The sequence below is a fragment of the Somniosus microcephalus genome, chromosome 16, assembly GCF_052327205.1.
Source record: "Somniosus microcephalus isolate GS21.2 chromosome 16, FLI_Smic_1.0, whole genome shotgun sequence".
NCBI lineage: Eukaryota > Metazoa > Chordata > Chondrichthyes > Squaliformes > Somniosidae > Somniosus > Somniosus microcephalus.
In genome coordinates, this window is record NC_141002.1 from 43,155,516 (window position 1) to 43,183,089 (window position 27,574).

The following is a 27,574-nucleotide window of genomic DNA, read 5'->3' on the forward strand; positions in this document are numbered from 1 at the left end:
ATACTCAACCAAGTGCTTAGTGAGTTTTCTTACGTCAGACTGATTGGGCTGAATGACCTGTTTCTGTGCCATATATCCAATGTAATCCTATGTAATTCAGCAATCACAGTTTCAAACAAAACTGCTACAGAAACCAGTAAAAACAATAAACAAGTTTGAATCCATCTAAGTGTTAAAAAAACCCATCTTAAAACATTACTATATTTTTACATAAGAACATAAGAAATAAGAGTAGGCCATTTGGCCCCTTGAGCCTGCTCCACCATTCAATAAAATCATGGCTGATCTGATCTTGGCCTCAACTCCACTTTATGCCTGTTCCCCATAACCCTTGGCTCCCTTGTAGCTCAAATATCTGTCTATCTCCACCTGAATATATTCACTGACTCAGCCTCCACGATAGAGAATTTCAAAGATTCACGACCCTCTGAGAAGAAATTCCTCATCTCTGTTTTAAATGGGTGACCCCTTATCCTGAAACTATGCCCCCTAGTTCTGGATTCCCCCATGAGGGGAAACATCCCCTCAGCATCTGCCCTGTCAAGCCCCCTCAGAATCTTATATATTTCAAGATCACCTCTCATTCTTCGAAACGCCAATGAGTATAGGCCCAACCTTTCTTCATAAGACAACTCCATCTCAGGAATCAACCTAGTGAACCTTCTCTGAACTGCCTCTAATGCAAGTATATCCCTCCTTAAGTAAGGAGACCAAAACTGTACGCAGTACTCTAGGTGTGGCCTCACCAATGCCCTGTACAGTTGTAGCAAGACTCACCTACATTTAAATTCCATCCCCCTTGCAATAAAGGCCAACATTCCATTAGCCCTCCTAATTACTTGCTGTACCTGCATGCTAACTTTGTGTTTCATGTACAAGGACACCCAGATCCTTCTGTATCGCAGCATTCTGTAGTCTCTCTCTATTTAAATAATATTTTGCTTTTCTATTCTTCCTACCAAAGTGGATAACCTCACATTTTCCCACATTATACTCCATCTGCCAAATTTTTGCCCACTCACTTAGCCTATCTATATCCCTTTGCAGACTCTGTGTCCTCTTCACAACTTGCTTTCCCACCTATCTTTGTATCATCAGCAAATTTGGCTACAGTACACTCGGTCCCTTCAACCAAGTCATTAATATAGATTGTAAATAGTTGAAGCCCCAGCACTGATCCCTGTGGCACCCTACTAGTTAGTTTGCCAACCTGAAAATGACCCATTTATCCTGACTCGGTTTTCTGTTAGTTAGCCAATCTGCTATCTATGCTAATATATTAGCCCCAACACTGTGAGCTCTTATCTTGTGCAGTAACCTTTTATGTAGCACCTTACTGAATGCCTTTAGGAAATCCAAGTACACTACATCTACTGGTTCCCCTTGATCCACCCTGCTCGTTACATCCTCAAAGAGCTCTAGTAAATTTGTCAAACATGATTTCCCTTTCATAAAACCATGTTGACTCTGCTTAATTGTATTATGATTTTCTAAATGTCCTGCTACTACTCCCTTAAGAATGGATTCAAACATTTTCCCAATTCAGGCAGTCATCTCACCTTATTCAACACCAGTGAGTTCACACTGGGGAGAGGCCCTTTATCTGCTCCGTGTGTGGGAAGGGATTCACTTCAGCATCCAATCTCCGGACACACCAGCGTGTTCACACTGGGGAGAGGATATTCACCTGCTCCGTGTGTGGGAAGGGATTTACTCAGTCATCCAACCTGCTGAGACACCAGTGAGTTCACACTGGGGTGAGGCCGTTCACCTGCTCAGTGTGTGGGAAGGGATTCAGTCGATCATCTCACCTACTAAGACACCAGCAAGTTCACAAATGACTGCAGGAAGGATGTTCCCGATGGTCGGGGAGTCCAGAACCAGGGGTCACAGTCTAAGGATAAGGGGTAGGCCATTTAGAACAGAAATGAGGAGGAATTTCTTCACCCAGAGAGTGGTGAACCTGTGGAATTCTCTACCACAGAAGGCAGTAGAGGCCAATACATTAAATATATTCAAGAAGGAGTTGGATATATTTCTTAAGGCTAAAGGGATCAAGGGGTATGGGGAGAAAGCAGGGACCGGGTACTGAATTTGGATGATCAGCCATGATCGCATTGAATGGCGGAGCAGGCTCGAGGGGCCGAATGGCCTACTCCTGCTCCTATCTTCTATGTTTCTATGACAGATGTTAGGCTAACTGGCCTATAGTTTCCTGCTTTGTGTCTCCCTCCTTTCTTGAATAGGGGCGTTACATTTGTGGTTTTCCTATCTGCTGGGACCTTTCCAGAGTGTAGGGAATTTTGGAAGATTATAACCAACGCATCCACTATCTCTGCAACCACTTCTTTTAAGACCCTAGGATGCAGGCCATCAGGTCCAGAGGACTCGTCAGCCTTTAGTCCCATTAGTTTGCCTAGTACTTTTTCTCCAGCGATAGTGATTGTTTTAAGTTCCTCCCTCCCTTTTGCCCCTTGATTATCTACTATTATTGGGATGTTCTTAGTGTCTTCCACCGTGAAGACAGATCAAAATTTTTGTTGAAAATCTCTGCCATTTCCTTGTTTCCCATGATTAATTCCCCAGTCTCATTCTCTAAGGGACCAATGTTTACTTGTAGAAGCTCTTAATATTTCTTGGTAGTTTACTCTCTCAACCATTTTCTCCCTCTTATTTTTTGTCATCCTTTGCTGGTTTCTAAAAATGTCCCTATCTTCTGGCCTACCACTAATTTTCACATTGTATGCCTTTTCTTTCAATTTGATACCATCCTTAACTTCCTTAGTTAGCCACAGATGGTTCATCCTTCTTGTATAGTCTTTCTTTCTCACTGGAATATATATTTGTTGAGAGTTATGAATTATCTCCTTAAATGTCTACCACTGCTTATCTACTGTCTTACTTTTTAATCTATTTTCCCAGTCCACTTTAGCCAACTCTGACTTCATACCTTTGTAATTGCCTTTATTTAGGTTTAAAACACTAGTTTCAGACCCAAGTTTCTCACCCTCAAGCTGAAAGTGAAATTCTATCATGTTATGATCAGTCTTCCCTGGAGGATCCTTTACTATGAGATCATTAATTAATTCTGTCTCATTACACATTACCAGATCTAAAATAGCCTGTTCCCTGGTTGGTTCCACAATGTATTGTTCTAAGAAACTGTCCTGAATACACTCTACTCATCCTCAGGGCTACCCTTTCCAATTTGATTTGTCCAATCTATATGAAGATTAAAATCACCCATGATTATTGCAGTACCTTTCTTACAAGCCCCCATTATTTCTTGATTTATACTCTGTCCTAGTGTAGCTACTGTTAGGGGGCCTATAGACGACTCCCACCAGTGACTTCTTTCCCTTATTATTTCTTATCTCCACCCAAACTGATTCTACATCTTGATCTTTCAAGCCAAGATCATTTCTCACTACTGTACTGATGTCATCCGTTATTAACAGAGCTACCCCACCAACTTTTTCTTTCTGCCTATCCTTCTGAAATGTCAAATACCTTGCAACCACATCTCCGTAATGGCCATCAGATCATACCCATTTATTTCTATTTGTGTCATCAATTCATCTATCTTGTTACAAATGCTGCGTTCATTCAGATAAAGAGCCTTTAATTTTGTCTTTTTACCATTTTTATTTTAAAAATTCCAGAAATTAAGGCAAATGTGTGTTACAAAGATAAGTTTTGTAAATTTAAAATACAATTAAGGGGGGGGATCAGAAAAAATGAAATTATATAGGGGTGGGTAGAAACCAGTGCCCATAGAGAAGCTGAAAATGTTGTGATTCAGGATCCTGACTATGAAGATATGAAAATCACTGTCCCTGGGTGATTAAGAATAATTCCCTGTGTAACTGTTACTTGTCCAGAAATAAAGCTAATGGATTTTCAGTTTCACTCAGCAGTATTGCAAATACTTTCAAAGCACACCAGACATTCCAGCATGTCAACCAATTCTTGCTGATGGGTAGCTCAGCAAATCTGATCAATTCAATAATGGAAAACAAAATCTCTGGTTGCTTGGACCATTATGATAGTCAAAGGACTGACTATGCAAAATGATATTGCAGTTAGGCCAGGGTCAGCCACATTATCTGATAAAGTAACCCCTCCCAGTGTAACTGGGGCATGATAAATTCACCAGTAGGTTATGATCAGCCTCATACCTTGAGATATATCTCATCAGACATCTGGTTGGGACGCATTCTACAACATTCCTTGTAGGCTTGCAATGTGTATACATCTATCAAGATGCTCCTTAACATCATGTCAATGGAATTAATACAATTCTGATTTCCCATTAATATTTTCACACACATGGTCACGGCACACAATTAGCACCTCACAATACAGCCTAACCGGTTAACTCAGGTGAAAGTCTCTGCAGCACTTGTCTTCCGTCATAGCACTGTTTATTCACCGCTATGGCAGCATAAAAGATTCCCTGGAGATGGCATCATAATAAATTTGAAATCAACTTACTGGATAGGGGCAAACCCTATTAAGAAATTCAAAGAGCAACACCTCTAAATAAGGAAAATATGTTGAAATTGTCCTTTAACCAAACAAGTTAATCAGTAATTTGTTGCATCACCTGGGATTTATTCCTCAGGCCCAGAAAATTATTTCACAAAAGTCTTTGCCATTTTTCCATGAGTGCACAACATAGACATGAAATTATATCACAGTTTAGGGATAGCGGTATACAAAACTTGTATCAACACAAATTAGAAATGCAAGCATGACAAGTTTAGTTTTACTTAAAAACTGCATTTTGGAGTGGCACCAGACATTTCTCCATGAACACAAAAACACCATACATTTACAACAAATCAGTAAAAAAAAATATATATATTTAGTGACAATTCAGTTTGGCACGTTTGATCCTTTCAGGCAGGTTCCAACCTCCGTTTCTTCATAAACTGTCCCAGTCGGCAAGGACTGGACCCCACTGGGAAGAAAACAGAAAGGTTGTATTTAAGATCCATTTTACTGAACAGGTACTTTGAATCTACTGTAACTGACAATTAATAACTGCAGTCATTTATTTAGATAAAGAGTTTTATTTTAGGAATAGGGCTAGATCACAGTCCTCAAAGAGCATGGAGAAAATATTTCTGTTGGGAAGCAAAGCAGTATGGTAAATTTTGAAGTATCACTTATACTGCATAATCAATATAAAATTTAAAATCAATATTCTCAATAGCTTTGGCCTTCTCCATATTGGGAAAGAAAAAATATATAGTCATGGGCATGCTGCCTACTCAGGGAATGTTGACTGGCAAACTGTATGGAAAATAAACCATAAATGGAGACAAAAATAAAATTAAAATGGGTTCCAATTTTTTTTTTTTAATGACATCCATAGATACTTGCAGTACTAATCCAGAAAGGGCTGAGAGTTGGCTATTTGTACTTATAAAATGCTAGATAAACAGTTAACAGATTATATACTTATATCTATTTGCATTAATGAATGACTTCAAGGACATTTTGGCTTGCAACACAATTTTGGCATTCTGACTATGGTGTATGAACTTTGAGCTGCACTTTCAGTCTAGGACTTAACCAGAAGCTCCAAAGTGATACAGCCTTGCTACACACTTCCAAGTTTTTTCCTCCCTTGATGATTTCTGCATACTGAATCACCTTTTGACACTAGCAGAATTTCTGACCAAGTTAGAAGTGGTTTTGTCACATAATTTAACCCATTCTTACTTGCTCTGTGTTGGTATGCATTGTGTGGTTGTTGTACAGGTGGTTGTTTTGAGGGATTTATCCTCTGTGGTGTCCTGCTCCTTGTCATCATGTGGTGCTGGCCAGTAGGAGGCGTAGATGGAGCTTGTTCCTGGTAAGGGGCATTTGGATTGCTCTCAACACCGTTACCATCCAGAGGAATATCCCAGAGTTCAGGATTATCTGCTGTTTTAGAGCAAAAAAGTTACAGCAGAACCCTGCTTTCTCCCTGGAATTAACTTTACATCACCTCCTGGAGCATAAATCTTCAGTGGCATTCATTGGAACAGAAGGGACACGTCTGATGGAATGAAAAATCTGCTTCTCTACATTGTACTTCGTCCCACGATCTCCTCGCCCCAAGCCCCCTTCTTCTGTGTAGTTAATCCTTGCCTCAACTAAGCTACAGTAATAACATGGAACAGAAAACTAGAAACACAGTTCTCAGCTCAATCCCTCTGCACCTCATGTGCAGATCGAAAGACCACACTAGAGTGCAGGAGCCACAAAAATATTCACAATGTCCTCTGACAATTGAGCTGATGTGGCAACATTTACTGAAAGATCACATAGCAGTTGCTGGGCAAATAGCGAAAATCTCAAGATACTTTTTCCACAGTCCCAGTCAGATCTCCCTCTCACCAATACTTATTTTAACCTAAGGCATATTTAAAATGCTTGTGTTCTGCTTCTAGTAGCTGCCTAACATTGGAAGAAGTTTGGCTGGTTTACGAGAACAACCAGTTGCATGGTCAGCAAGTGCTCAGCTTTCTGGCACTGTTTAAAGTTAAATTGGTGGTAAGCGGAGCATCCACTTGCATCTAGCATGAGTGTAGAGTAACAAGTTACAATCAATTCTCACTTTAACTAACTTTGGATCTCTCCTGTCAACAAGATAAATAATAAAAATATGCCACAGAATCTCGATTAGTGGACTCAATTAACTGTTCCTGGTCAGCCTTCTGGCTCTGGGCTTGAGATGAGCAGGTTTCTTTTGGTTGACCAGACTTTCTCCCCAGACCCAACTGGACTGACTGGTGGGGAGACCCGACATGGGAAGTCTCCAGCTGGCTGCTGCAAATGGTTAAAGTTTTGATTTCTCGTAGCAGACATAGCTTTATAATTTAAGGTGTGTGAATAGAAATACCTCTTCAAAATGACATTGCCCTTTAATTTTTCTCAATAAAAGGAAAGAGCCACTATACTGATGAAAAGCATGAAATAAAAACCTACCAGCCAAGAACTTGTCTTCGACAAAGTGTGCCTCATAGCTGACTGGTGTGCTGTGATTAACCTGTGGTGTCAATTTAGACTTCCCAGCTGCCACTATAAGTAGGGGGAAAACAATTTAAATTAAATCAGCATGCATAAGTAAATAAAACCATTAAAAGACAAATAATTATTTTCAGGAAAGCAGTATGAGGGACACAAACAAAAGAAATGATCACAGGAAGTGGGACAATAATTCACGGTAGTGATTCCCCACACAGTGAGTTCCTCATCTCCAAAGTATCACCATTTGAAAGTGCTGCTTTTTAAAATTTTGTATCCATTTTTACCTGGCCTTGACTTTAAATATAGAAATAATTCAAGGATGCTATCATTGTAGAGGTTTGTTATGGGCAAGGCCACTGGTCTGCAGTATTCATGGGATGCAATTGTGAGCGTGATCCTCAAAATCTGGTAAAAGTCGTGGCGTCCTATGCAATAAAGGAACTTGACTTTTTCAGCAATCCTAACAGAGTCCTTGATTATGAGCAACCCTGTACCCTCATGGAATTAGAGATCAACTCACAGGCTAAGGCCTTGGTCTTCATAGATCAGGGGCAGGGCTAATTGCGTTGTCAAGCATGCCTCCCAGGCAGTGATAAGGATGGCGTCTAGAGGTTTGTAGGCTGGTATCCCTAAGGTATACTGTACTGGGGTGGGGGGGGGGGGGGGGGGGGGAGAAGAAATGAGGAGAAAGGGTAACAAAATAATTTTAAAAAAATGAAATATTGCTTGCATTGTGGAGGCGCAGAAATGTAAGCTTGTCAATTTTTAAATGTCTTTTGAATACAACATATATGGAAACACTGATATTTTTAAGCCTGACTGCATAGATTTAATGTGAAGCTCGGATTTCCAAGATCAAGGAAGAGATTTTTTTCCCCTATTTTATGCAGCTGATATATTTGGAGGGGGTCAGTGAGAGTAGGGTAGATAGATTAATCTAATATACAGTAGAACAAGAGTCAATTGTTAAGCTTGAAATTAATGTCACTTCCTATAATTCTAAACTGTGGAGAATACGAAGATATCGCAAATGTTCTCAAGCCCACTAAGTAAATTATATATGCTTTTGTATAGGTGTTATGATGCTCTTTCATTTGAGCTTTGCTAATGAATTATGGGGTCTTTTTTAACCCAAATCCCATTTAAGATGTGATAAGATGACCCCTGGTCAACCACATCATTTTATATGTTTGGTATAAAATTCTGGAACATGTCATTGCCTTGCTGATTCTCTCTTCAAAGATCTCCAATCAGGCTTCCACCTCACTCAATACTGGAACTGCACTGGTCAAAGTTATCGATACCTGGAGACATTGTTAAATCATACAGTAATGGTGCAATATTAAATTTATTTCACCTACTGGATCAGTTTAAAAATTGTTCACATTCATTTTTCAAGTTTAATTTTGTTTCAAATTAGAAAGATTTGATATAAGAACAATGTACTCAATTTCTAACAGATAAATGAAATTTGAGGTAGTTATTAGACACATTAACACACGGGACAGTTTTGTGAGGAGTCCTTTTTTTATTTACAAAAATCTGGTAGCAACTTCTGACAATTTGGACAGCTGTACTTTTTGCACAGGTGGAACTCCAGTACCTGGGTGATTGCATGCTTGTATTCCACTGCAACTACCAGTCTCCTGTGGCGGTGACTTGACTTTCTTGGCCATCCGATCTCTGAACTGTTGTTGAAGTTGCTTCTGTCGAAGTTTCCGTTGGTATGTGGGATTCAGTTCCTGTGGCAGGGTAGTCGTGTCAGTGCTGTAATCCATACTTCTGTGTAAATACAGAGCCCATACAATTAGTTTCTTCATATACTCCTCCTCTCCCCTTCCCATCAATCCAAGGATCAATTCAGTCCATTTTTCTCACTGGCCCAGCGAGAGAGACCAAAAAGCTCATCTCTAGCTATGCCATTTTAAACTGATGGCAAGGTGGTGTGCAACAACAGTCCCAATATGTGGAATCCAGTTCCTAATCTTCTGGCAGGGTAATTTGGTCAGTGCTGCAATTTGTACTGCGACAACAATCCTTCTGATTTTACTCTTCTATGTTGAAGTGCCTGGTGACCGCATGGCAACATGCTGATATCAGGAAACCAGCAAAACAGAGTCGAATCTGCATGTTGCCAATCTGTGGCACTGTGCAGGGGTACTTCACTGCATCCCCTGTCTGTATCTGTATTTTATACACAGCAGAAATCATATGACTGACATAACAAAAACTACATAACATAGAAAGATCATACTTATGTTGACAGCTAAATATCAGTAAATTTTGTTTCTCCCTCAGATAAAGAAATGAAATATAGACAAGGATAATGAATAATATGATGCAACAAGCGAGATTGTGTAGTGCAGTTGGTTAGCAGTCTGTCTTTCCACCTCTGGCACTCCAGGTTAGTTTGAAACTCTTGAAAATGAGCTTATAAAAAAAAAATTGGTTTGAATTTCCAAGTTTAATTAGGTGGTAAAAGAACTTTGTTCCTACTATCACAATATTATTTTGCGCAATCAAGTTAGAAGAATGTCTACTGTAAATATGTAACTATGTTATTACATGACCATTACTAGTTTATCTTTCGCAAAATAAACTCACTTGGTATCTTAAACCTTATGAGATCTGATGTGTTGCTCAAAGACTTTCAAAGACTGAAGTGAGATCTTATGAAGGCATAGTCCAGTAGCTAAAAGCGATTATCAGATAGGGTTTGCTCTTCCCCCCCCCCCGGCAGGTTATCAAAAGCTTACCTAAATCTCAAGGCAATGATAGTACTCTCGAAGTTATCAGTAGTTGGGACTCGCCTAGGCGAGTAATCTAACAAAGTATAAAATTATATAGAATTTACACCACAGAAACTTGGCTCAACATGTCTATGTCACTGTTTATGCTCCACACGAGCCTCCGCCCACCTTACTTCACCTCACCCTATCAACGTATCCTGCTATTGCTTTCTCCCTCATGTACCTATTTAGCTTCCCTGTATGTGTCAAGATAATCTACAATAAGGTGGTTAGAAAATACCCAAAGGCACTATACAAGGCAATATTAGAGGATAGTTAGACTGCACACCCACACTCCTGTAGAAAAGTTGGCAAGAGAAGGAAAAAATTATTAAATAGTTCTTCTCACACTTGTCCTTACAAAACAGTGCATCGTCCGACTTACTGTGAGCAAGACCACAGGAGAGCGCCAACATATTAAGCATGGTACATCGATCACATACAGTAATCAGCTGGCAACTGTACCAAATAATACAGCTTTGTGCTGTGCAGTCAGGTTTTAATTCCAATGCTTTTTTGTTATTATGGCGATGAATTCCATAGGGGGACACTGCATCTGTATTAATGGGTACGATAGTGTAGTGCTTATGGTATTGGGACAAGTAGCCCACGGCAAGTTCCGCTATTGAACTGGGCAAAGCACAAAAAAATAACCATGAATGTAGCTGGATTGTCATAAAAATTTATTATGTCCTTCAGGAAGAGAATCCTGATGCCCCATGAAGTAGCGTAGCAAACTACTCAGTTATAACAAAGTTCAATAGCAAGGGAAAATAATCAGACAGTTAAGCCAGGAGACCAACCCTGGTTCAATGGGGAGTGTAAAAGGCTGTGCCACACTTTAGAATGAAGTACCAACCCAGTGAAGCTACAACACAGGCCTACTACGTGCTAAAGACCAAAAGAAATATGATCTGAATTGTGACAGAATTCCTATTTATCACAGTGGGTTGATATCCATATCTCCTCAGACAGTGATCTCTGGATCATAACTGGGCCACCATGGGAGGCGTGTCAAGAGAGACTCTAGGATTTGAAGTTCACACATATACAAAGCTTTCAGCATGATTGGCAATGTATGATCAGATACTTCAATGATCAGACAAGCAATAGAGCACTTATGCCAATCTTAGATATGTTCATCACTTAAGTGTTTGAAATCTACATAAACACCAACCGTGAAAAGCTACATGTTCCTTCTGCCACATCTTCCTTCCTTTCTGCAAATTCTCCTTTAACACCTTCATTTGGGGGATGTGAAGCAGGAGCAGGCAGAGGCTGGAACTGAGCCTGTAACAAGCTGCTGTATCTGGCTTTCTGAACCATGGGTTCATTGTCCCTTCTTTTAGCATAAGCCAACTGAAAATCTGATTGCTAAAAGAGAAAAAAAATTAACTTAATGTTTGTACAAAGCACATGTAAAGTAAGTGAATCAGATCTATTTGGGTACAAAGTGGTCATTGTTCCATGAGACTCCAAAGGTCTTTTCTACCTTTGTTCATTCCAATTCCAAGGATAACATTAGACATACAAAGCCTTAAGTTATTCAGTTGAACTTTCCCATCTCAGCAGAAAAATACAACCACAATGGAGGTACTGGGCCTAGAAGGTCCAATGTTCTGTCTTGGCCTATGCTCAGTTAGTTGATCTCAGATAGGGCTCCATTGGAGGTGCTACTACAGGCCTCAGCATATATAAGCTTGGAAGGGTAAAAAAAACACAACAGGTCACTCAAAGATCACAGTTGTGATTGCTATCCAGTGCCCCCTATTGTAAAGTACCTGTGTGTGGATTTTGGGAAGAGGGCAGGACGATGCTCAGCTATATATAGCCCAACAGTCTAATAACCTGCTGACACTTGCTGTAAACTCAAGTGAAGAATTGATGAGATTGTTGAGGCTGGTTGGCGCCCAGGAATCTGTACCTCTGCACAAATCAGTGCGTTCAGGACAGAAGAAAACATTGGAAAAGAGTAATTCAGTTTGTTGTAATTATTGTCCAGAGCTTGCTGGTCTAATCTGGTTTATATTCTTTGCAGATATTTGAACAAAATGTTTCACAGCCAAGGGAAATGTTAAAGCAGAACTACTCTGCCCATCTGGTTCCTTTTGGGAAGGGAAAAAAAACCATGGTAACAAGCAGGCTAAAGTTACAAAATGGAGCTGTTACTGCCCGAGACAAGTTAAAACATTTAATGGGGAGCAAGGAACAAAAAGAGTATCTTCATCCAAAATCCAAGCTCATAGAAAACTTTCAAGTGGCTTACTGCAAACAAAAAGAAAATCAATCTTTTATCAACATCTTATAACACAAAAACACTCAAGGTGATTAGATTACATCTACACACCAATTATTTAGTTAATTGAAGGCACTCTATTACACAGAGTACAAGCTGCCTGAGTAAGCTGGTCAAGCTTATACTCCAGTTACAGTCCCCACTACTTACACCATCCACGCTTATCATGGGCAACCGCCTATGTCGGGCAAATAGCGCTAACCATTTGCCATAGGAGCCAGTTGCAAAGGCACCGTTTATAACATATTAAGCATGCCAGCTATTTCAGACAGTTTCATAGGTTCTTCCATAGGTTTGTACCTCGTTAATCCCCTGTATTTGTGAAAATCGACCCTCTGATTTGATAACTGGATTCATCACAGGTATCAAAATATAGCCATGATGAAGGGGGAAAAGAAACTGGCTGTGAATTTACAGGTTACCGTTTAGTCTTTAGTACCTGAATATTGTTCGATTTCAGCCTGTCAAGAATATGTTCAGTCTGTTAAAGCATCGAAATGAGGAGGCGTAATCTATTATGGTTTAACTGCTTAAAGCAGGCAAATCACGTTAACACCAACGTGCCCGCTATAAGAGGCAGGGACTGTACTGCACAGGGCAATCACTTAATTATGACAAGTGTTCCCAACAAATCCTCACCTGCCGGGGGAGTTTATTAACCAGTCGCAGATACTCTTTATCCAGAATACAATTACCCAAGACATTGCCAAAGGATCTGAAAAGCAAAACATAATAACATGAGGATTCTGCCATTTACACTGCTATTGGACCAGTTAGAAAGTAGTGCTAACTTTCCACTGCATTGCGGTGTGTATTTTCCAGCTTTGTTATTCCATTAATTATCCTATGGTCATTTATTCAGCCTGTCCCTGCTCTCAACATTAGCAATTAACAATAAAGTAACCCAGGTAAGGTAACCAATGGAGTTCCAAGTAGAGGAATTACAAACTGTTAAGAAGTTATCGTATTATTTTTAATGGAGTTTTAAAATTTAGATGTGTTAAACACCTATTCCCCTGCCTCACACTCTCCTATCCCCATTTCAATGATTGATCGCTTACTAGAGACAAGATTTCATAAATCAGCTTCTTACAATGAAATTATATTTCTAGTTCACATTTGGGATAATTATGGCATTTTCCTTGGTCAAGAGCACACATAGCTGACCTTTCTCATTAAATCATGATTCATTAGTTTAAGGTCAGTACTTATAAGTTCTGTCAGTGCCTTGCACCATTTTCTTCTTTTTTGTCTCCTCTGGAATTGAACCTGGGACATACTAGTCTGTGTGTCTTAGTACTACTCCAGGTGGGACACTGGGGAACATATCAGAAACATTTTTAACATCACACATGCATGATGTTATGTTATTGGGGCAGGAGAAGAGAGAAAGGAATGGAAAAAACCATAATGAAGATTAGTGGAATATAGATGGCAAACTAAAGATAATCTAGGGACAAAACATCTTCCACTTGAACGCCTGAATCTTAGACACATGGGTCTGAAAGCCCTTCAATGTCAGAGGCAAAAGTCAAATAGTGGTTCGACTTTAAATATAACAAAATATGACTTAATTGGTTAGCTGTTTGGAACTCCGATAATGGCTGCTACACGACACTAAAGAGACAAGTGGTTAACTACTTCAGAGATCTCTTCAGTCCATCGGTGACTGCTTCCTTCCTGGCCTTCTCCAGTGACAGTGCCTTGGATTTCAGTCCCTCACTCACTCCATAACCAACATCTTCATGGAAAGACCCATCCTGATTTTCAGGAAAAAAATTGGAAAATGTTGCACTCTCAAAGCACATGTAACAGTTGCAGTATTATATCCATTATAATTCAAGAGATATTTATCAGGACAAAAATTGTTAATTTTCCTTCTTTATACCCTTAAAACAAACCCAGCATTTGAACAGATATACCTTGAGTTGGACCTTAATAAACGCACTGACGCCCACATAAAATTTTCCATTAATGAGATCCACAAAATCTGAAACAAAGAAATCAAATAACTAAATTAAAGCACAACTCTAAAGTAGTGGTGGCTTTTCCAGTTACATTCATAGACAACAGACTTAGCAGACTGGTTCGAATCATACTGTCACAATGTTTCAAATGTTTACTGGATTTTGTGTTCTATGGTGAAATCTGAATCTGATGCAAACCTGAAATTAGGTTCCAAGTTTGAACTCTAGCTGGATAATCCATCCATTAACTCTACTCGGGAACAACAGAAGTCATTTCCACATGAAATGTAGAAGTCGTGTCAGCCGTGGCTCAGTGGGTAGCACTCTTGCCTCTGAGTCAGAAGGTTGTGGGTTCAAGTCCCACTCCAGACACGTGCACAAAAATCTAGGCGGACACTCCAATGCAATACTGCACTGTTAGAGGTGCCGTCTTTCAGGTGAGACGTTAAACTGAGGCCCCCGTCGGCTCTCTAAGGGGGACATAAAAGATCCTATGGCACCATTTCAAAGAAGAGCAGGAGAAGTTATCCCCAGTGTCCTGGCCAATATCTATCCCTCAATCAACATCACTAAAAAACAGATTATCTGGTCATTATCACATTGCTGTTTGTGGGAGCTTGCTGTGCGCAAATTGGCTGGCGCGTGTCCTACATTACAACAGTGACTACATGTCAAAAAATACTTCGTTGGCTGAGAAGCGCTTTGGGACCTCCGGCGGTTGTGAAAAGCGCTTTATAAATGCAAGTCTTTCTTTTTTCTTTTCACGTTCAATTCTGTTATCAAAAGCCCCCTGAAATGAATAATCCTTCATTTCCAAACAGCCACTTTGCCAACAACCAAAACTAAACCACTTGTACTTACCAACATTTTGTTGTGTGATGGAATGAGACCATCCGTTATATCCAAAGAGTTCATTAGCTAGGTTGACAACCTTGTGGCCCTCGATGTAGCAGACCTGATAATGTAGCAATTAGGATAGATTGAGTGAATTAGTGGTTATTGGGAAAATATTTACACATAACTTGCGTAGGAGTGCGACAGATCACAAGTGGATAAAGGTTTTTTTTTTTCAGGCTGCTATGGGGATAGGTTGTTTCAAAGAGCAGGACTGGGCATGACCAGGCAAGGGAGCAAAGATGCATGGGCAGTGATAGGCCTGAAGTTTTTCATTTAGTTTGCTGTGGGGGAATAGGGTCTTCATTGGGCAGGGCTTTTAGAGGCAACAGTGATGTGGTACAGGAGCAGAGAGATGCACAAGGTATGGACAAGGAAGGGGATGTTATAGTGGCAATAAAGAGAAATAGGGTTCTGGGGCCAATAGCAGGCTGTAACAGGATACAGGCAAGTGGGCAGAGAATGGGTGTGGGAAAAGTAGGTTGTGAAGGTGGAGTTAGTGATGGAAATGACAGAACGCCTCTGGCTGCCTGGGCATATAATAGGATGGATGGGGAAGACTAGGATTTTTGGGGTAAGGGTGAGGTATAATGTACAGAGGGGAGTAGTTACAGTGGTGGAGATAACGAAAGTGTGTGTGGGGGCAGTCTTTGGGTGAGTGAGGCGATGGGGTGGGATAGTGGAAGGTGATGAGGGGATCAAGTGAAGTAGGTTCTAGATGCTCATCTGAAGTGGAGAAATTCAGGGCTGATGGGATGGATGGAGGGATGAGACAAGCGTGTAAGGGGACAGGCACTGTGGTGGAATCCAGGGTGCCTTAATCTTGGGGAACAAACATTGGGTTAATGGTTGTTGTTATAATCATAGAATCTTACAGCACAGGAGGCGGCCATTTCGTCTGTTGTGCCTGTGCCGGCTCTTTGAAAGAGCTATCCAATTTAGTCCCACACCCCAGCATTTTCCCCATTATCCTGCAAGTTAGTCCTCTTCAAGTGCATGTCCGATTGCCTTTTGAAAGTTCCTACTGAATCTGATTCCACCACCTTTCAGGTAGTGTGTTCCAGATCTCAACAACCCTCTGAAAAAAATTCTCCTCCTTTCCCCTCTAGTTCTTTTGCCAATTATTAACCTCTGGTTACCGACCCATTTGCAGAGGAAACTGTTTCTCCCTACTTGTTCTATCAAAACTCCTCATAATTTTGAATACCTCTATTAGGTCTCCCTGCTGTAAGGAGAACAATCTCAGCTTCGCCAATCTCTCCACATAACTAACATCCCTCATCCCTGGTATCATCCTGGTAAAGCTTCTCTGTACCGGCTCCAAGGCCTTGGCATCCTTCCGAAAGTGTGGTGCCCAGAATTGTACACAATACTCCAACTGAGGCTGAAAAAGTGATTTGCAAAGGTGACTTCCTTGTTTTTGTATTCAATGCCCCTATTTACAAAGCCAAGTATCCCATACACTTTCTTAACCACCTCATCAACTAGTTGGATGGGGAAGGTGAGGGGATGATGATGGATTGATGGCTGATAACAGAAGGTGTTCAGATTCCAGAGCATATGGGTAAGCTGGGTATAAATAGAAGGGGACAGGAATATTTGCGTAAAAGCAAAGGACAAGCAGAGCTTAAGGGAAAATGACAAGTGGAAAACAGAAGTGAAAATGTAGGAAGGGACCGAGTGCAACGTATCCAAGTTTGCCGACGATACAAAGATGGGAGGGAAAGCAGTGAGTGAGGAGGACATAAAAAAACCTGCAAAAGGACATAGACAGGCTAAGTGAGTGGGCAGAAATTTGGCAGATGGAATATAATGTTGGAAAGTGTGAGGTTATGCACTTTGGCAGAAAAAATCAAAGAGCAAGTTATTATCTAAATGGAGAGAAACTGCAAAGTGCTACAGTACAAATGGATCTGGGGATCCTGGTGCATGAAACACAGAAGGTTAGTATGCAGGTACAGCAGGTGATCAGGAAGGCCAATGGAATCTTGGCTTTTATTGCAAGGGGGATGGAGTATAAAAACAGGGAAGTCTTGCTTCAGTTATACAGGGTACTGGTGAGGCCACACCTGGAATACTGCGTGCAGTTTTGGTTTCCATATTTAAGAAAAGATATACTTGCTCTCGAGGCAGTTCAGAGAAGGTTCACTCGGTTGATTCCGGAGATGAGGGGGTTGACTTATGAGGAAAGGTTGAGTAGGTTGGGCCTCTACTCATTGGAATTCAGAAGAATGAGAGACGATCTTATCGAAACATATAAGATTGTGAGGGGGCTTGATCGGGTGGATGCGGTGAGGATGTTTCCACTGATGGGTGAGACTAGAACTAGGGGGCATAATCTTAGAATAAGGGGCTGCCCTTTCAAAGCTGAGATGAGGAGAAACTTCTTCACTCAGAGGGTAGTAAATCTATGGAATTTGCTACCTGAGAGAGCTGTGGAAGCTGCGACATTAAATAAATTTAAAACGGAGATAGACAGTTTCCTAGCTGATAAGGGAATCAGGGGTTACGGGGAGCGGGCAGGGAAGTGGACGTGAGTCTAGGTTCGGATCAGCCATGATCCTATTGAATGACGGAGCAGGCCCGAGGGGCCGTATGGCCTACTCCTGCTCCTACTTCTTATGTTCTTATGACACACAGAACAGTTGGCGTATAGAGGCACATGGGGGAATAGCAAGGTGAAGAATGTGGGAACCGAGGAGGGTGGAAAGAAAGCAGGGGGGGGGGGGGGGAAGGGCGCGGGCGGGGGGGGGAAAGAGTGTGATTTTGTAGTAAATCTGTAATACATGAAATAAAACTACAAAATCAGCACTAGGCAAATGTGGAAGGACAGAGCAGTGAACTATTTTAAAATCTGCTGGATTGCTAAGCACCACACAAATTTTCAGTTCAGTGCCAAGTTTGATGAATCTCCCTGTGAGCATGTTTTTCCATTTTCCTAATTAAAATCACAAAAAGGATCAACATGTAGTAGTGCTGATCCACATTGGGCCGGCCAATCAGAAGTGGCAGAGAGCCAGGACTGAAAGCGAGGAGGAGCACGGCCAATCATTTAGTCAGCGGATAGGCAACTAGGAGAGCAGCAGTGGGTCGGGAGGCTAACACCAACTAGGAGAGCAGCAGTGGGTCAGGAGGCTAACACCAACTAGGAGAGCAGCAGTGGGTCGGGAGGCTAACACCAACTAGGAGCAGCAGTGGGCCGGGAGGCTAACACCAACTAGGAGAGCAGCAGTGGGCCGGGAGGCTAACACCAACTAGGAGAGCAGCAGTGGGCCGGGAGGCTAACACCAACTAGGAGAGCAGCAGTGGATCAGGAGGCTAACACCAACTAGGAGAGCAGCAGTGGGCCGGGAGACTAACACCAACTAGGAGAGCAGCAGTGGGTCAGGAGGCTAACACCAACTAGGAGAGCAGCAGTGGGCCGGGAGGCTAACACCAACTAGGAGAGCAGCAGTGGGTCGGGAGACTAACACCAACTAGGAGAGCAGCAGTGGGTCAGGAGGCTAACACCAACTAGGAGAGCAGCAGTGGGCCGGGAGGCTAACACCAACTAGGATAGCAGCAGTGGGTCAGGAGGCTAACACCAACTAGGAGAGCAGCAGTGGATCAGGAGGCTAACACCAACTAGGAGAGCAGCAGTGGGCCGGGAGACTAACACCAACTAGGAGAGCAGCAGTGGGTCAGGAGGCTAACACCAACTAGGAGAGCAGCAGTGGGCCGGGAGGCTAACACCAACTAGGAGAGCAGCAGTGGGTCAGGAGGCTAACACCAACTAGGAGAGCAGCAGTGGGTCGGGAGACTAACACCAACTAGGAGAGCAGCAGTGGGTCAGGAGGCTAACACTAACTAGGAGAGCAGCAGTGGGCCGGGAGGCTAACACCAACTAGGAGAGCAGCAGTGGGTCAGGAGGCTAACACCAACTAGGAGAGCAGCAGTGGGTCGGGAGACTAACACCAACTAGGAGAGCAGCAGTGGGTCAGGAGGCTAACACTAACTAGGAGAGCAGCAGTGGGTCAGGAGGCTAACACCAACTAGGAGAGCAGCAGTGGATCAGGAGGCTAACACCAACTAGGAGAGCAGCAGTGGGTCGGGAGGCTAACACCAACTAGGAGAGCAGCAGTGGGTCGGGAGGCTAACACCAACTAGGAGAGCAGCAGTGGGTCGGGAGGCTAACACTAACTAGGAGAGCAGCAGTGGGTCGGGAGGCTAACACCAACTAGGAGAGCAGCAGTGGGCCGGGAGGCTAACACCAACTAGGAGAGCAGCAGTGGGCCGGGAGGCTAACACCAACTAGGAGAGCAGCAGTGGGCCGGGAGGCTAACACTAACTAGGAGAGCAGCAGTGGGCCGGGAGGCTAACACCAACTAGGAGAGCAGCAGTGGGTCGGGAGGCTAACACCAACTAGGAGAGCAGCAGTGGGTCAGGAGGCTAACACCAACTAGGAGAGCAGCAGTGGGCCGGGGGGCTAACACCAACTAGGAGAGCAGCAGTGGGCCGGGAGGCTAACACCAACTAGGAGAGCAGCAGTGGGCCGGGAGACTAACACCAACTAGGAGAGCAGCAGTGGGTCGGGAGGCTAACACCAACTAGGAGAGCAGCAGTGGGCCGGGAGACTAACACCAACTAGGAGAGCAGCAGTGGGTCGGGAGGCTAACACTAACTAGGAGAGCAGCAGTGGGCCGGGAGGCTAACACCAACTAGGAGAGCAGCAGTGGGTCGGGAGGCTAACACCAACTAGGAGAGCAGCAGTGGGCCGGGAGGCTAACACTAACTAGGAGAGCAGCAGTGGGCCGGGAGGCTAACACCAACTAGGAGAGCAGCAGTGGGCCAGGAGGCTAACACCAACTAGGAGAGCAGCAGTGGGTCGGGAGGCTAACACCAACTAGGAGAGCAGCAGTGGGCCGGGAGGCTAACACTAACTAGGAGAGCAGCAGTGGGCCGGGAGGCTAACACTAACTAGGAGAGCAGCAGTGGGCCGGGAGGCTAACACCAACATGCAGTAGCAGCAAAACAGAATTGGCAGTTAAGTATGTCAGGGCAGAATGGAGGACCAGACTGTGGCGGCACAGGACTGCAATCAGCACACAAATGAGAGTGGCCGGATAGAGGGGCGACACAATGAGCAGCGAGTTTAAAGATTGGGGGTGGGGGTGGGGTGGAGGCAGGCAGGAGTCCCAGAACCCTCTGAAGAACAATCGGAGCAGGTCGAAGCAGAGGGCGAGACACAAAACAGCGAGACCTGGTGGTAGTAAACAATGGAACAAAACTGATCTTCTGGCAACAAAATAGCAGGACGGGAGTCTCAAAGATGAGTTTTAACAATAAAATTGTATTATGACATGGGCATGAGGGAGTTAAAAAATGTATAAGAACATAAGAAATAGGAGCAGGAGTAGGCCATATGACCCACCGAGCCTGCTCTGCCATTCAATAAAATCATGGCTGAACTTCTACATCAACTTTTCCACCCTATCCCCATATCCCTTGATTCCCTTAGTGCCCAAAAATCTATCGATCTCAGTCTTGAATATACTCAGTGACTGAGCCTCCACAGCCCTCTGGGGTAGAGAATTCCAAAGATTCACCACCCTCTGAGTGAAGACATTTCTCCTCATCTCAGTCCTAAATGGCCGACCCCTTATTGTGAGAGACTGTGACCCCCCTAGTTCTAGACTCCCCAGCCAGGGAAAACATCATCCTTGCATCTACCCTGTCAAGCCCTCTCAGAATCTTATACATTTCAATGAGATCACCTCTCATTCTTCTAAAATCTAGAGAATATAGACCCACTCTACTCAGTCTCTCCTTTTAGGACAACCTTCTCATCCCAGGAATCAATCTAGCGAACATTCGTTGCACTCCCTCTAAGGCAAGTATATCCTTCCTTTGGTAAGGGGGCCAAAACTGTGCACAGTGCTCCAGGTGTGGTCTCACCAAAGCTCTATATAATTGTGAGCAGATGAAGAAAAAAGTAGCAGGGCGGTCCATAAGGATTTTTTTTATATAAAACCTGTCATTCATTGAAATCAACATGGTACTGGAGCTGTGAAAGGATACCAATGCTCCGAAGTGGCATCTGGTAGCCAGAATGTGGAGCTGCAGGCAAACGCACACCAAGCTTTTTAATGAAGAATTGCAGTGTCACAGGCTTTTGTGACTGAAATGCGTGACGAGTGCTGAAAACTGGAAAACCCTATTAAAGTGACACCTACCAGAGGTGGGAGAACAAAGATAAGGAAGTTATCTCTTTATTTACTTCTTTACCCAAAGAGTGATGAGAATGTGGAACTCCTACCACAGGGAGTGATTGAAGCGAATAGTATAGATGCATTTAAGGGGAGGCTGGACAAGCATATGAGGGAGAAGGGAATGGAGGGTTATGCTGATAGAGTTAGATGAGGAAAGACAGGAGGAGGCTCGAGTGGAGCATAAACACCGGCATGGACTGGTTTGGTACGAATGTTCCATATATTCTTTGTAATGTAATCCTAATCTCAGCTGGGACAGGTGGCTAAACCTTCCTAGACTCCAAAATTTCTATTAGTGGGGGCACACTTCAGCTAGGAAACTACATTATGCTCCGTGTTGTTGGGCTGGGGTACTGTGGTGGAGGGGTTCTGTTGTAATAAGATGCTGCATTATGCTCATTGGAGGTGGGGTTGGAGCGGGGCAGAAGAGGCACCTGCACCATTTCTTTTCCATTCAGCTCCATGCAAAGTTGTTTCAAGTGCGGGAGTGAAATAAGTGGTCTCATCTTGGGCGAGTATTCCACTGTTTGAGGCAACTACAGCAGAAACAGCTGATCAAAAGTCGAGAGCCACCTGAGTTCACAGAATTAGAGGTCGGGGTATGTTTATGTGCCTAGTTTCAGAATGACTTCATTTCATTATTTCACTGATTTTAGCAAAAGTTTGGATGTTGCAAAGATGCTTACTGGAGCAGGGTTAGTTGTTCAGCACACGTGATGGGCAGATCAGGTCAGATGCTGAGAGACGACAGTTCGAAGAATTAGGGGATGGAGATTGCTTCAGAGGCCCGTGTCAGCAAGTGAAGAACTGACTTAAAATTTTTACACTATTTTGCTTCTCGTTGTTCAGTTATTTCTGCTGTGTGGGACGCCAGGCTGGGTGAATGTGTGACAGGCAAGTTGTGACATGCTTGACATTGAAAACTCCCATCACAGTTTTAACTGGTATTAAAGGAATATAATGGGCTTGCCTATAAAGTAAAGGTTATCATGAAAATGTTCCATGAAACACATGCCCTATGTCCCAAATTTAAAAACATTATATATAACATTTTACATATGTTCTATGATATAACATTGGACAGATTTCTGATTAGTCACATCAGCAGCATGTTTGTTCAGCTACATGTAAAATAATTATTGTACAGGCATATTTAACTTACAGAGCATAACTTCATTTTGTATAAGAAAATTATGCATCAATTTACCTTTTGCCCCCCGCCTGCTGGACGTTGACTGATGTATTCTGGACCCAGGCGCCTCTGCAATGCATTCTGGATTGCCTGATATTCTTCAGCAGTGTACTGATACTACAATGAACAGAAATTGCACCCACAGTTAATTTGGTATAGTTCAGCTGGTGCATACAAACGGTATTGTTTGAAAGAAACAGTAGGTTTCATTTTTAAGTGTTAAAATGTAGTATCTTACTTCCTAATGGCTTAGTAAATAAATGCAGAGTGGCGTATTACTGAGTCAGCCAGGGCAAGGTGGTCACTCCATCCAGAGTTCATTGATCTCAAATGCATTGGCAGTAGGGTGCTACGACTGGCCTCGTGATCCTTGGGTTAGAGACGGATTACTATGCAGCAAACCTTGCTGCAAGCAACAGTCCCTGCTGGGTTGGGCTCAGATGCGATGGCCTTTCACACTTGAATAACCCACTGACACGCACCTTCTATCTCCTACATGAAGACTAAACACTTGGGTGAACTAATGGAGTGAAACCACTGCCCATGGAATCAAACTCCAGTATTAGTCACTGCCATCAGAAGAGCATGTGGGGAGAAAAGTCAGAGGGACAGGTGTAAGTGAAGCAATTTTTACAGGCTTTCTGCAGAATAAGGCTCTCTTATTGAATACTGCTAGCATCAGCTAAAGATTGCCTGAACCTTATTTAGTTAGTGCATCCTTACATGAATATCATGTAATGAGACCCCTTATCTCCATTATTGTCTCATGTTTATAGGATAGTGGCAAGGGAAGGGTTACTATCAGGTACTGTCTGTTTCTGCCTTGTTGTGGAATGTGCAGGAGTCAGCAGATGGCTGCTTGTCTTGGGAGATAGTGAAATGATTGACAGGAGGGCTCAAGAGTGCTGAAGGTCCTGCAAGGACGAATGGGCGATGTAACGTATACAAGTCAAGACTTAAATCGTATCTGTTAGAACATTCTCGGAGTGAGACTGGGCCCCTCAAATGTTATCACAAGGCCTTTCGAGAGTGCACTTTGGAACCTTGTCGGTGTTGAGCTCTGCTAGGTTGTATCTCAACGTCTTATTTAGTATATTATAATTGTACTCTTGTATTTTAATATCTTTACTACTTATATTGTAACTTCTTAATAAAGCTTTTGTACTTTGAAACAAAACACCCTCTAGTCTCTTTGTGCAAGGGACCAAACCTCACAACGGGGAACCTCAAAGACAACAAAGAGAGTAAGTGGTACCCTCATTCCTCCAGAGAAACTGGGTTTGCAGAAGTATTTAAAAAAAAACTAATTTTGTTTAGATTTGTGTTGCAACCCATTTGGAGATCAAATGGAGATAGTGAACCTATCAAGTATGTTACTGTTCCATCGACTGCTGTAACACAAAGTCAAACATATAAACAGACAGGAATACATGAGAGGTAGTTTGCTCAATCACCTGAGATTGAAACATTGGGCTGGATGGGTAGCAATACGCATTTGCTTTTGTTTAAAAAAAAATATAGGTATGCACCTCCTATGAGGGCATATATGCTCTTTCTTTTCTCACAGGCCCTCCCCTTCATACGTTTCCTGCTGCCAATAATGTAGAGTGGTGAGAACCTACGCCATACTTGGCTAGCTGCTACTAAAAGGATTATACAAAGGACACTGCAGGCAACACAAATCTGATATCGAAGAATTGCAATACTATAGAAATTGTGCGCAAAGGCATATATTTTTCAAGCTTGAGCTGCAAGTTTGCAAAACTTTGATCCTGTGTGCACACATTTGTTTGAGCTAATGACTAAAAATGCCAACTGACTGGACTTCAAGCTTTGATTTAGAATAACAATTACAGCTGAAAATTATTACAAACAAAAATGTAGTTTAAACTGTTATTTTTCAGAGATATAGATGTTGCCAAACAAAATAGTTACCTTTTTTACAATACTGTGCACAAATTGTTGAATAAATCTGCAAAAATAAAGCTACTGCATCTTCAAAGTCCACTTATGCTTTGCAATCAAGCACATACTTGGATAATTTAGAGGATATTTTGACTGGCAGAAGCACACTTGCCTTGTTTTTTTTTCCCATTTATATAAAGCATACAGTATTAGAATCAACTGTATTCAGTAACAGTTACACATAGGACACAAAACAATTTATAACATGATTCTACATTGCCACCTCCAGCACTACTTTAGCTTTATCCTAACCCTTAAATCACAGCTGATGCTTCAATCCACCAACTACATAACAGTTCTGTCCAAATTATGTTTTAATTTGGATTGTCTGTCCAGTATTTACAATATAGTTGATTTAAAGGGCTGCTTGAAATAACTGATGGAAGTTAAATACTGGCTTTTCACTCGAGGCTTGGGTTCAAATCCAACCCAGACTGAGGTCATGAAAAATTCCTTTATTTCTGCAAAGCTCTATTGTGAAATGAGTTTGAGTAGTCTTGATCAAGTTTCCATTGGGCAAGGGCCCAGTAGACAAAATGGACTCAATTAGCAGTCTCACAGAGAGACGAGGAGACATGGAAATAGATGCAGTAGGATGCACTCTTCGGAGTTGGGGACTTTCCCTAATCTGGGAGTGTGAGACACGATAATGTTGCATTGTGCGAATAGTGCTAATATCCCCAACTTGAATACAGCAAAATTTCACAAAATAAAAAAGCTCAAAATATATTATTCAGACTTGTTCATTAACAATTATGTAGTATGTTTTACCTCTAAAAATGGACTGTTGTGTTAAAACAATCTATTTTACAGTTGTTAATATAATAGATTACATTAATGATTTATCATAGGAGTGAAAGAATAATGGTTTACTGAGTTGAAACTTATATTGCATTTACTAGACTACTCTTCTGGATTAAAATACAATGCAAGCTCTGAGTTATGGACATTTTATGGCTGGGGCTCCTATTCTGCTTCATAAGGATTATTTCTTTCTTTAATTCCCTTGCAAAAAATCTGAATGCTTGTTGCAGAGATATCTATATATCAATATTAAGAATTTTACATCTGCACACACCTGTCTATAAAACTGTACTTTCTGTGGGCACGTTTTTATAAATTCCTGTCCACATATAAAGGATTCGCCTCAACTAGCGAGGCTGTAATTGCATCTTCGTGACGCATGGTGGCGCTGCAGCACGCCATTTCTGCCTCTCCCAACAAGGCTACTGTCGAGAAACTCCTGTGCAAACAACTCGACATCTCAGAAATAACAACAGAAAATGCTGGAAAAACTCAGGTGGTCAGGCAACATCCGTGGACAGAAATTTGAGTTGACGTTTCGGGTCGAACCCTTCTTCAAAACTGGAAAGAAAAGATAGATCGGAGGCAGGGCTGCGATCGGACAAAAGAATAAAAGAAACAAAAGTAGTAAAAAAGAGACAATAAAAGGTATTAGAAACTAGACGAGATGGTAATAGGCTGAGATTAGGTGTAAAGTGTACTGGCAGGGCAAGAGATAGCTGCCAGGTGTGAGAAACAAAAGGAAAAGGGGGGGGGGGAAATGAGTGGAAAAATTACAAGAAAAAATGAAATAGGGGCCGAGGTTATGATCTGAAATTGTTGAACTCGATATTGAGTACGGAAGGCTGCAGAGTGCCTAATCGGAAGATGAGGACATCTCAGATTCCTGTAAGTTTTGCTATTTAAGCATAAATCAAAATCAAAATATTATATAAAAATAAGGATAGAAAATGTCATTAAAATGGGGCCTGAAATTATGTCCACGTGCCATGGTCCAACTATCCCCTGCCCTTTAACCCCACTTCATCTGAAGATTATACGTGGGAATGGCCTGCTGTAAATTTTATGTCTTAACTCCCATGTGGAACAACCTTCCAGGATTGTCCTGGAGTCTCCAAGAATTAAACATTCATCTCCTGGACACTGCTGCGAGCAACCCAGGAGAAAAATCACAGCGGCATTAAAAAGTGTTTTTTTGTTGAACACTTCCATTAGTTATAAAAATATTGATGGGGGGAAAAAAGGACGGAGCAGGGTGGTTGGAGGCAGGTCATGTAAGAAAGCTCTAAGAATATGTCCAACCAGACTCGGTAACCCAAGTGCAACACTACAGGACATACGCTAGTTTCTTTGTTAAAAGTTGGCATATATTGCAATTTGAAATATTTTGTTTTAAGGAAAGGTCTTAATTGTTCAGATAATTTGCATTGTATATGGCGACAGTTCAGATTTAAAAGACACCCTTCCAGGAGCAAGGATAAGATGCTCAGACAAATTCTAAAGCGAGAGACATCTCGACGTAGCGAAGTAGCAGCGGTCTTACACTCCGCGCAACTTCTGCCTTAGCAAATATATATTTTATTTTAAACTGTAATCAGAGAAGGCGAGGGTTACAAATTGGGATAGAACACCGATGGTTTAGAGAACGTGCGACAAGGGCGCGCTGGACAGGTGCCACTATTTACAATTTTTACAATTTAAATCGCTTTATTGGCATGATAAGTTACATCTTATGTTGCCAAAGCATCAAAATACATTTATGGTTTAGCACATAAACGCAGTTCTATTCATACAGTGTATAAACAGGTATATCCCTGAGTGTATAAATATACATTCGCATTGTTTATATATATTTTTTTCTTAGTTTACTGGTTGTCCCTCTGTTCATGGCAAGCTGTAACATAGTGCGCCGCCAGTGTTATACAGCTTCTCTCCTCTCCCAGTAGGAATGGGAGTTTTTGGTTGTCATTCAGATTTCTGAAATCAGGGCATATTTGTGAGAATTTTTGGTAGAAATTCTCCCTGATGCCCTGATATTTTCCACAAGCTGTGAGGAAGTGCATCTCTGTCTCCACCACTCCCTGACTAACCTGCCCAAAACACAGAGTCGGGCTGCACTGGGGACTCGTCTGAGCTCTGGCTTCAGACATCCTCCCGCATTTCAAACGATGCTGCAACACCGAACCGAACCAGACTAAATGTTAAGGTGCAAAGCCTATCGGGAATAAGGTCATAAGGGCCAATCACAAAAGTTATATTTTTTGGTCCGCAGCCCTGTCCAATGCGGGACTCCAAAGATGTTCGCGGCGCTCTGGATGCCGGGAGGAAGGACAGGGTGGGGATTAGAACCTGACACCGCAGAGGACGCCGGGAATGAGGTCGGAAGGCGAGGCGAG

The 27,574-nt window shown here is 42.2% G+C and overlaps 1 protein-coding gene across 2 annotated transcripts; it reads right to left on the reverse strand.

Moving 5' to 3' along the window:
• Nucleotides 1–3,631: 3,631 nt before the first annotated feature.
• rad52 (RAD52 homolog, DNA repair protein) lies at nucleotides 3,632–27,508 on the reverse strand. Of its 2 annotated transcripts, none has more exons than XM_086008893.1 (11): nucleotides 27,269–27,508; nucleotides 22,425–22,526; nucleotides 14,937–15,030; nucleotides 14,031–14,098; nucleotides 13,750–13,868; nucleotides 12,748–12,823; nucleotides 10,990–11,186; nucleotides 8,627–8,805; nucleotides 6,982–7,074; nucleotides 5,731–5,931; nucleotides 3,632–4,963 (listed from the first exon to the last, which is right to left on the reverse strand). In XM_086008893.1, exons 1-11 carry the CDS (start codon nucleotides 27,326–27,328, stop codon nucleotides 4,902–4,904), a joined length of 1,251 nt encoding a protein of 416 aa, XP_085865019.1. In that variant the 5' UTR covers nucleotides 27,329–27,508; the 3' UTR covers nucleotides 3,632–4,901. The 2 variants fall into 2 exon arrangements, with proteins under 2 accessions (XP_085865019.1, XP_085865018.1); XM_086008892.1 differs by having other exon boundaries at nucleotides 5,731–5,934; nucleotides 27,269–27,507.
• Nucleotides 27,509–27,574: the final 66 nt, after the last annotated feature.

Excerpts from the sequence above, each read along its gene's own strand:
- rad52 (XM_086008892.1), bottom strand. The coding sequence starts at position 27,328 with ATGTCTGAAGCCAGAGCTCAGACGAGTCCCCAGTGCAGCCCGACTCTG. Across the intron at positions 13,869-14,030 it reads TTATTAAGGTCCAACTCAAG|GATGGGTCTTTCCATGAAGA; the intron begins GTATATCTGTTC and ends CCTGAAAATCAG. Across the intron at positions 8,806-10,989 it reads GGAACATGTAGCTTTTCACG|AAGTATGGATTACAGCACTG; the intron begins GTTGGTGTTTAT and ends GTATTTACACAG.